The sequence below is a fragment of the Labeo rohita genome, chromosome 3, assembly GCF_022985175.1.
Source record: "Labeo rohita strain BAU-BD-2019 chromosome 3, IGBB_LRoh.1.0, whole genome shotgun sequence".
Taxonomy (NCBI): Eukaryota; Metazoa; Chordata; class Actinopteri; order Cypriniformes; family Cyprinidae; genus Labeo; species Labeo rohita.
The window spans coordinates 26,942,121-26,953,241 of record NC_066871.1 but is presented as its reverse complement, the minus strand read 5'-3'; the positions used below and the strand labels follow the sequence as shown (position 1 = coordinate 26,953,241).

General features: G+C 35.8%; 1 protein-coding gene across 1 annotated transcript in view; it reads left to right on the top strand.

Moving 5' to 3' along the window:
- Positions 1-1,851: 1,851 nt before the first annotated feature.
- fam171a2a (family with sequence similarity 171 member A2a) overlaps positions 1,852-11,121 on the top strand; it is a 38,463-nt gene continuing 29,193 nt past the window's right edge. Inside the window, exon 1 of the mRNA XM_051097759.1 lies at positions 1,852-2,097. Within this exon, the coding sequence (XP_050953716.1) occupies positions 1,998-2,097 (100 nt within the window). The 5' untranslated portion in view covers positions 1,852-1,997. The remainder of the gene's footprint in view (positions 2,098-11,121) is intronic.

Here is an 11,121-nt window from a genome sequence, read left to right as displayed (position 1 = left end):
GTTGAAGTATTTTCATGGCTAGTGAGGCAAAAAGTAAACCGTGTATGGATAAGAATCACATAACTTAAAATTGTTATCATAAAACTATGGTATGTGGCTCTTAGAAGTGCACTCAGTAGTGTACATTTAGTTGAAGTCTTACTTGTCTACAATCTTTGCCTAGTGCCAAGTCGCAGAACCTGATTTTACCAAGTACAACTGTTCCTGAATCAACATCTTTGTTGACCCTGGAACAACATTGTGATTAACCAATCAGATTTGAAAAAAAACAGTTTATAGTTTTTGTCAAGTTTAGGCTTACAATCACTGTTTGGTGCTTGTACATCAGTGTCATTCATCTATCATTTCCTCTGATTTTAGGGGTTACTCATGGGTAAAGTTAGGTTTAGGCATAGGGATGTGGTCAAGATTAAATTTTTGGATTAAAATGTTGTTCCAGGGTCAACAAAATATGTTGACCCAGGAACACATCTAACTCAACAAAATCAGGACGTGCAATGTGGGTCATTTGAATTGTATTTCTCAAACGTGCTCATTTATTTGTGTAAAGCTTCATGAATTAAGAAATTTTTTAAAAAAAATATATATAGACTTAAAGTAATAGTTATAACTAAAAAATGAAAGTCTGAAAAATTCTACTCACCCTCAGGCCATAGATGTAGATGAGTTTGTTTCTTCATCAGAACAGATTTGGAAAAAATTAGCACTGCATCACTTACTCACCAATGGATCCTCAGTGAATGGCGGCAGTGAATGGCTGCCATCAGAATGAGAGTCCAAACAGCTGATAACAACATCACAATAATCCACAAGTAATTCACACGACTCCAGCCTAACAATTAACATCTTGTGAGGGAAAAGCTGCACGACTGTAATAAATCCATCATTAAGGCATTTTAACTGTAAACCATTGCTTCTGGCTGAAATATGAATCCTCTATCCATAATATTACTTTCTTAAGTGAAAAAGCTAGCTTTTCTGAATCAGGAGAGAAATATCAAGCACTGTTCACAAATAAAAGCAATTCTAAACAAATATGTTTATGTTGTTGGATTTTGGTGTGAGAGGATAACAAGAGATGGGAGCATTATTATGCATAATGGATTTATATTTTTGACCAGAGCCCTTAAAATGCATTAATGTTTGATTTGTTTCTTGCAAAAACACATATTTTCACTTTACAAGATATTAACTGATGGACTGTAGTCGTGTGGACTGAATTACTGAGTTGTTTTAATCATCAGTTAACATCTTGTGAGGTGAAAAGCTGCATGTTTGTAATAAACAAATCCAATTAAGGCATGTTAATTGTAAACCATTGCTTCTGGCTGAAATATGAATCCTTTATCCATAATAGTGTCTTCTCAAGTGAAAAAAAGTTGTCTTGTTTGAATCAGGAGAGACATATGCACAAATCAAGCACTGTTTACAAACAAAAGCAGTTCTAAACAAATACATTGGTGGATTTTGATGTGAGAGGATAACAGGAGATATTATTATGTATTAAGGATTAATTTTCTATCACATTTTTTGCTTTTAGTAAGTTAGCTATGTATAGGTTTTGGACTCTTATTCTGACGGCACCCATTCACTGCAGAGGATCCATTGCTGAGCAAGTGATATGCTACATTTCTCCAAAAAAAAAAAAAAAAAAAAAAAAACCCTCATCTACGTCTTGGATGACGTGAGGATGAGTAAATTTTCATTTTTTGAAACTATTACTTTAGTCAATAAAACGCTGGAAGCGGCCTTCAAAGATCCAAACGAGAGAAGTTGCATATGGGCCTCCACCGACAGAGGGCGCATGGGAGCATTGCACTCCAAAATCCCCCCCTCCCATCTGGGACAACAGGACTGAAAGAAGCGGAGCAGCCGTACTCGGGAAGGGAGTGGGCACCCGTGGCAACCGCACTTTAGAGCAGTCAGTCTTGTGCCATCCCGCAACGAAACATGGATGAACTGCTACTCACGGAGGACCTGACGATGCCGCTGTAAGAATGCGTCCACCGCACACCTCCCGCTCTTTTTTTCTTTTTCTTTTCCTCTGTAGTGCTTGGAGGACGCTGGCGAAATCACTGCCGACCCCAGGACCAGTTGGTGAGTTTGATTTGAGATTGTAGCATCCGTGTTTGTATGTGATATTGTGTAGCGCGGCTCCGCCGTGAAGAACGGAACATCGATTTGCGGCTTTATTATGTAACTGCCGCATTTGCGCGCACAGCAATTTATCACGCGTCGTTGCTTTTGTGCAGATTTACTTTACAGCCTTATGGGAGTTACAGTTTGGAAACAAAGGATTTCAAACTGTCCGGCCCCTCAAATGACCCCGCCGTGTATCTGTAAAGTGAAGAAGTTACCTCAACAGGCCCCGAGCTTCAGAAAAACAGTTGTGTGAGGCATTTGTGGCATTCCTATCTTGATTTAAAAGTGTGCTCACTATCTTATAACTAACCTCATGCTACTAAAGCTAGTATAAGCCCACCCACACTTACTTCCATAAATATAAAGAAGTTCACTGAGAGGTATATGTCGGTCTTTTTAAACGCGGTACTTCATAATTATTTGTATGAATATGCATTTATTATGAAAGTATAGCTATGAGAGGTCGGTAAGATTTTTAGTAGTTAATATTTCTCACGGTGTTTGTATTTGAAGGTTTGACTTGGCATAATTTTAAAGTCTTTGCTAAAGAAAAACATATTTTTCTATTAAACCGTTACACCAAGGGAAAAAGTTATTGGAACACATGTTGGCCTTTTGTGACAACTTGCCCCAGTAGGAACCTGTCAGAGCATAATATGGGCTTTTCAGCAGAGTATTATTATTATTACAAAACAACAAGATTAAAAATATAAAATGTGGCATATAGAAATATCAAAACACTGTTTTGGCTAACAAATATTGCATTGAAGAGAAAAACAAACATTTTTGTAATTGGACTTGTAGCAATTTCTCTGTGTGACAACTAAATATATATGTATTTTATATTCATAATCTCATATTTGTTTATCATTAATTTAATTTTAAATAAATGTGATCCTGGACCACAAAACCAGTCATAAGTGTCAATTTTATGCATCATAAAATATATGAACAAATAAGATTTCTGTTGATGTATGGTTTGTTAGGATAAGATAATATTTGGCCGAGATACAGGTTTTTTTTTTTTTTTGAATGTCTGGAATCTGAGGATGCAAAAATATCAAAATAATGAGAATATCGCCTTTAAAGTTGTCCAAATAAAATGCTTAGCAATGCATATTACTAATAAAAATTAAGTTTTGATACATTTACAGTAGAAAATTTACTAAATGTCTTCATGGAACATGATCTTTACTTAATATCCTAATGACTTTTGGCATAAAAGAAAAAAATATAATTTTGACCCATATTTTTGGCTATTGCTACAAATATACCCATGCTACTTCAGACTGGTTTTGTGGTCCAGGGTCCCAAATGACAAATTATCTTAATACAATCTTAAAAAGTACAAGAAAATTGAAAATAATTACAGTGTTGTTCAGGACAGTTTTGCTACTCTGGTCTGGTGGCAGTTTGTCGCCACAGGCCCAAGCGGATCTTTAGGAGCTGTTTGTGCAAACTCTTTTGTGAACCCCTTTTTCTTCCTCAGCAACTTCCAATGAATATTAATGTGGGCTTGGAGCTTCTTTTCTCTTATGTGCTCCATTGGTGCTTGTGCTAAGCAGCTCACAAACTCAGCCAAAGATATTTCGGCCTAAAAGTTCTCCTTATCTCTAAAGCATTTAAATAGAGACATTTAAAAAAAGTCTGTATACTGAATTTAAAACTTTGACTGTCAGTATTTGTTTAGTCTTTTTGTGGTTAGTTATCTGTATCCTGGAAAGTCATTAGAGGTTTTTTTGACCAACATCAGAGGTTCATTACTGGACCCTTTGAAGAAAGACCTAAAGGTGAAGCCACATCATAAAACCATGTGTGAGTTCCCAGTTCCAACGCTGAGAAGGACCTGGGATGACGTTTTTAAAGAGTCTGGGATGCTTTTTATCCATGTTTTATTGCAATGCAGTCTACTGGAAAAGGCTCCGCTGACTAAGCTCTCCATGTTGTGCTGATAGGAAACATTTTGAAGGTTTTCCTCATGTGAAGGTTTTCCTCAAAGTTACAGACATATGAATAAATAACATTATTAGCCAAGAATAGATCAAGGAATCAAGTCACAAGCACCAAACTGCATTACCATTCCCCTTCAAGTGAGATTTTTTTTGTTTTATGCACTGAATCTTTTTATGCACATATATCTATCTATCCTTCTAATGACTCATGCCACCATCAAAGTGTGCCCTATAAACCTGACCCAAGCTCTGAAGACTGAAGAGTATTTAAATGTAAATTATTATGAATAATTATAATCATTTATTGCTGTTAGATTGGGAAGAGAGCAGCTAATTACCGCAGCATGACTCACTTTATACATCCTGTTTCTTTCCTCCAAAGTCTGCATTTTTTAAAAATGTGCTCCTGTCAAGTTGAAATGAAGCAATTCTCCTTCTTCTACAAGAATTACGAGTCCAGTGTGGTCAACTCAGCATCTAAACACAATAGCAGGATGGCAGGGCAGTTTCCTGTTACTCCTTTAGTTTCATCTTGATGTTCAGGAAATTTGACACTGACCTTTGCATACATTTTTGTGCACATTTTTCCTGATCATAGATATGTGTGTCATGATCTTGCATCGCTTTACAGCTGTGAGCTAAAGGGTTGTGTGAATCGCAATGAGGCATCAGATGTTTGCTACTGACACAGTGCAAAGTATCTACCAGAGCGTGAAATATTGTTATTCTGATGGGTTTTTGCAGTGGCACGGCTTGCACATCACCGTCCTAATCAAGCTGACACCTAGAGCCGCCACCTCTGATTTGGGACAAAGGCCTGGCGAGGGTAGGCCAGCCAAGACACTAATGCAAACTGACTGCTTGAGATTTTAGTGCGTCCGTCTGTGCCTTTAGGCAGGTGTTGACCGTGCCTGTTTTGCACAGTTTGAAAAACAGCTGTACAGTTACTCATATAATGGTTTTGGGCTGATATTCAAGTCAGAACAGGGATGGTTTAATTTTAACTTTTGAAAAGAGCTGTTTTGCTCTTCTCTTTTGTCTTGCATTCATGGTTGTGTAGGATAATGTCCAGTCACCACATACTGAGTCATTGCATTGTCAACTTCCAGTAGATTTCATGAGATTCCCCTTAAGGGGGTATTACATCCTTCTCATCTCATGGAAAAACAAGTGTTACCATGACAGCACTTGTTTGAGTGCTGCCCCGGCTTGCCACTCTAGGCTTTTATTTAGGACACAATTGCAGCATTGTGCTGCATGCTGCTTTATTAGATGTCATTGAATTTTGGAACCTGTATGACTTCATAGAGCTCCAGTGAAATCAAATCAACCATGATATCAATTATAGTCCATTTATAATAGAGTGTAACGAGTCGAGTTCTAGAATACATCCCATTAATTTTCACTACAGGGGAATTGACTTTTAATGATTTTTTAATTGATTGATTTTTAATAACTTCTAAACCTTTAAAGACTGACCTACTGTGAGCAACACGCTTCAGTCCACATTAGTTCAATTTCAGAGCTGCACTACCCATGACTCAGCAAAAAAATAAAAATGCCACCATCAAAGGATAGTGACAAGGAAACTGTGCCAAATTAACTTAGTGGCTGATTACTCCCATTAAACATGAATGAAATCAATGTAATAGGGTATTTGTATATATTTATTTTAGTGATTGTATTGTTCATAGAAACTAAAGATTTCACAGTGTGATGCATGGTAGAAACGTTATATTTAGGGGTCGACCGATATGTGTTTTTCAGGGCTGATGCTGATACCGATTATTACAGATCGAGTAGACCGATAACTGATATTTTTAATCGATATATGTGACCCTGGACCACAAAACCAGTTTTAAGGGTCAGTTGTTTTTTAACTTTTTTGATTTCTACATTATCTGAAAGCTAAATAAATATGCTTGATGCACCATTGAAGTTGTCCAAGTGAAGTTTTTAGCAATGCATATTACTAATTAAAAATTAAGTTTTGATATATTTACAGTAGGAAATTTACAAAATATCTCCATGGAACATTGGAAAAAAATGGAAAAATTGATAATTTTGACCCATACAATGTATTTTTTGCAATTGCTACAAGTATACCACTGGTTTTGTGGTCATATATGTCTGGTGTAAAAATGAAAATTCATGTCAAAATTAAGAATAACAAGTAATTTGAGAAAATTTTCTTTAAATGCTTTTAAATGATTTTATTAGCAAATCGGTTTTGAAAATGACCGATACCGAAAAATGCTTAATATATGCGCCGATAATCATCCGGGCCGATAATCGATCAACACCTAGTTATATTCATGTATGCTAATATAATTACTTGTTATTGCTTTCAAACAGTGCTTTCCTTTTAGATGAATGTACTGTATTACTGTGTAATTTAACACTTAAATATTCTCAGACCAACACATACAGATTTAATTGATTTCCCAAATTGCATTGACTGCTCTAAAATATGAGACACCAATGTTTCAGGAGTTGAAGACACAGAGTGCTTATTCGATAGAGTGCTTATTTTCTGTTTGAGTTTTGGTATATACTTTATTTTTTTTAAGATTAGCTAAGTATTTTTTCCATACCAGTGTTTCCTGTCTTAGCGATGCAAAGATTTGATTTCGAAAACAGTACCATAGCTATTAACTATATCTTGTTTTGATTTTAAATCTGTATTATGAAATGGATAGTTCCAGTCCTTGATTCTGATTGGTTGAGCCGCGTTCGAAGCTGTTGTAAATTACACTACAAACATACACCTTTTTTTGCAACCACAACCGTTTCGGAGGAACTACATTGTTTGGCAGAAGAATAATGTTTATATTAAAATCCTTGCACTTTATTTGCTTTGTTTTATTTTGTAAAACCTTACTACGTATATGGAATAACAGTTTTATAAAAGCAATAAGCCCTGTGAAGCCGTGGTTTATAGTGAATTTATAACAGTTTTGCGTCGTGCCTAACAATGCCCTTTAGCTCTTATACTATGTTCTGTGGGTATGTTCTGTGAAGTCTGACTGAGGGTATGTTTACAAGATAATAATGTACTACAAAGTAGAAAAAAAAATTGAAAAGAATTTTTGAAATGTTTTGCGTAAAGACAACGATCCCCATTCATGTGGATCTGTGAAAACAATTAAAAATGCTGTATTATTCATGCAAGGCCAGTAGTTGGCGATGTCACTTTGTAAAGGCCCTTGCACATGCCTATAAACTGAATGCATAATACGCATGTGCAAAGTTTACATTTTTATAATTTACATGGAGACAACAACAGTATTGTTTTCAAAATGCTGCGCAATGAAATCCATTTTGACCCTTTGCAAGGAGTTTGATTGACAGGTGATCTGACCAATCATGCTGAATCTGCCATTTTTGTCAGACAAACAAACTGGGAGAGAAGATGAACATTGGTGGGCTTGAACTTGAAAAATGGTGTGTACTGACATCCTTCTGCAGTTGAAACAAGATACCTTCTAATGTTACTTCTTGTTTATTTTGTGCTATAACTAGTAAATAGGAAGAGATCGGTTCACGTGCCGCTTGAACTTGAGGCTTGAGGCGCTACAGCGATCTGTCACGACACATTAAAGAGCAACAAAATGGTATTTATTGTTTCAATTTCTTTAAAAAATTACAGTTTTAAAACGGAGATATTGTTTTATATTAAAGTCTTGTCTGTTGGTGCATTGTCAGTTTCCTCTTTGCTCCGCAATGCATTTTTCACTGTGTGAGAACATGATGTGTTGCGTGAGAGCGTCATGGCTTAATGAAAAGGGGCGGGTCTTTGTGAAGAGTAAGTTGTGCTGATGATTCAAAAGGTGTTTTTACTGCAACAGATGCTGTCAATAGAGTGTAGCTTTTGTTGAAAACGGCCCATTAACCACCATTTGGGATAGACGTGAAGTGAACTGAATTCTGTTTTTTGTCTGAATTTGCAAATTTAAAGCACCTGTATGTGCTTTGGCAGGTCACAGAAAGGTCTTTCTACGGTGATGTCATGTGCTTTGACAGCAGATCTTTTATTTAAGGCTCTTTATAGCATGGTCTGTTTGTGGGCGGAAGGGTACAGAATAGCTTGGCAGGATTTTCTGGTTACACGGGCCGTCACAACTTTAAGGAGTGTGCGTCTGGCCATCAGCCCACCATGAACTCCCCGGGCAGCTGTTCAAAGGTAGGAATTTCTTTGTTGACACCAGACACCCTCTAACGCTCAGAGGAAATGGCAGATTTATCAGCAGCAGAGCCCCTGTAAACCTGACCTCTGAGGAGATCCTGCTTCACATCATCACAACATGTCCAGATATTTTGATTGGTGGGCGTAAAAAGCTTTAGGAAAAGAACGCATGAAAAATTGGAGATTACATCATCTACATTAAACCTGAAATGGCCCATAAAACACAAACCAGGCAGACGTCTTCTCTTGTAGCAGTAGAGACTTGTTTGTAATGTCAAGTCTGTGTTTTGCTCGGTTTATTGTGTCTAATATGAGTTTAGCGATGTTTTGAAACAGTAATCTGGATTAGGCTTTAGAAAGGGTTCCTAATTTTGCTTGTAAGCCTTTTGGTCATGCAATACTCTTAACAGACTGTTACAGTTACTGTTTGGCAGCTTATTCAATGCAGATAAATAAAATGTAGTAATGAAAAGAGAAATGACTCTATCACATTATAATAGTGTTTGCTTGCATAGCTCTGCCTTAGTGCAACCCTGTATTCATCTGTAACACACAACATATAAATATTCATTTTGTAGTTAATCTGGTAACAGTAATTTCCGATTTCATACTTCGCTCCAAATGTTAAGCCTGTTTTTGCTTTTATCCTTGATAGGTTTCTACTGAAGAAGCCTTGTTGTGCTTGATAAATTGTCTCAGTATTTTTCTTTTTTTTTAAGTGCCCACCACCGACAGATAAAGCGAGCAGTCTTGTGAATTTCAGGCTCGACATTTCAGACATTTCCTCTCATCAAGCGGTGCAGAAGTCTATAAATTCCCTGAGCAACAATGGTTTCATTAGAGCTGAGTCAACACATTTCTGCTGTGCTTTTCCTCTCTGGGGTTGTATCAACACCTTTAGAGCCCTTAGAAGATTATTTTTTTTCCCTTCCAGCAAAATCTTGCACTTTGGATGACTGGTATGTTTTTGCAGCTCTTTAAATCTGTAAAGATGCCAGAGCGTACAAGCTAAACGTGTACCGAGTCAGACCTTGAGCTGTTTGATCTTACATTGGTTTTTTCTCACATCCTAGCAGTATTTTTCCCTGAGCTGCTTGGTTATTTTCTACATAACATCCAAGATGCTGAAATATCTGCAAAAGCTAGAGGAATCCTGGGTCAGAAGCATCTCATGAGGTTGCCTAGAGGAGACAGGAGGCCGCATGCATCTCAAGTGTTATCACATGAAGAGTGGATGTGCTCCAGTTTTAGCAGAGGAATGAATAAGCAGGATCTTTGTTAGATGTTTTTGTCTGATTATTGCATAACGTTTTGTCCTGCTGAGCAGGACCTGGGTTACTGTTTTCCTGGGCTAAGGACATCGTCCAGCTGGTCCTGGGGAAAGGGTGAGGCTTTTGGCAATGATTTATGAGCTGTTCTATATCTCTGACTCAAGACTCTCCAAACTGTTTTATACAGATGGAGAGGTGAGAGTTTGCTCTTCATAACACACACACAAAGAGGGCAACTTTTTGCAACACCTGCCAATGTAATTTTACAATTTTAGTTATTTTATTCATTGTTTTAATGTATTTTTATGATTATTTAATTTTCATTTATTTATTATTAAATTATTAATTCATTAATTTGATTGTTAATTTTATATACTTGCATTATGTAATTTTATTTTGTGTAAATTATTTAGTAGTTTATTTCTTTTATTGCACAGAACATTGTCACTAGCCACATATAGGGCTTTAGGAAATCTGTTTTATTTTTTCCCAAATTAATTTTTCCCCCCTAAATTCTGTTTTTTTTTTTTTTTTTTTTTTTCCCTTAAATTTTTCTAGATTCTGTTTTAATGGTTAAATTAAATGTTATCAATCAAAAAGCTTGTCTAATTCATTGAAATCATGACACACAATTTAACAGCAATTTATTAAAAGTTTATCGAAAAGGCCCTATGAAATGTTTTTTTTTTTTTTCAAATTTGGTTTTATTTTTACCAAATTCTGTGTTTTCCATTCATTTTCTGAGCTCCATTTTAATGGTTTTAATACATTTTAATAATCAAAAGCATAATTGATTTTTATAAAAAACTAATTTATTATTTTACTTCTTTTTTTTCCAGAAATACTGTGTTGTGTATTTAAATTTTTCTGGTAAATAAATTGTGGCAAATAATATTTCTGGTAAATATTTACCAAAAAATAATGTTTTGATAATAATTTTAAATAATTTTATTACTAGTTTATTACTGTAACTATCATTACACTAAATAATATATTTCTGTCACAGTTTCTTCAAGTTAAGCCAAACATTTTATTTTGACGGGTTGCTGTGAAGACCTTTAACTTTATGTTTGTATATGATATAATGGTAGTTTTGGTTTTTCTCACAACAAATGATAAAGTGGTTCTCAGAGCAGTTTTAGAGATTATGTTTGTGTTCATGTACTCATATATTGAGGCGGCAGAGGCTGAAAACAGCGCGAGCATCATGCATGCTTTGGTATGTGTAGTAGCCTATTTGAAACTGCGCGTCTGCGTCATTCATTCACACAGAGACAAGCATAACATGTAAAATTCATATTTAAATATTATTTTGTGGTGTAATATTCACAGACACTAGTCCATATCACATTTTGATTTAACCTACGTTTGTACTGACCTACGTTTGATTTATTCATCCAAAATCTGGCAAACTCCTTGACATTACGTGTTATACAGTACATTCCTTTTTATAACTATATTCCGCAATTCGGTCCACGTTTTGCACATCATGGAAGTCATAGGGCCCTACACATAATCATGTGAATGACATCATAATTTTGTTTCTTATATTTTTGTTTTGGTGGCTTTT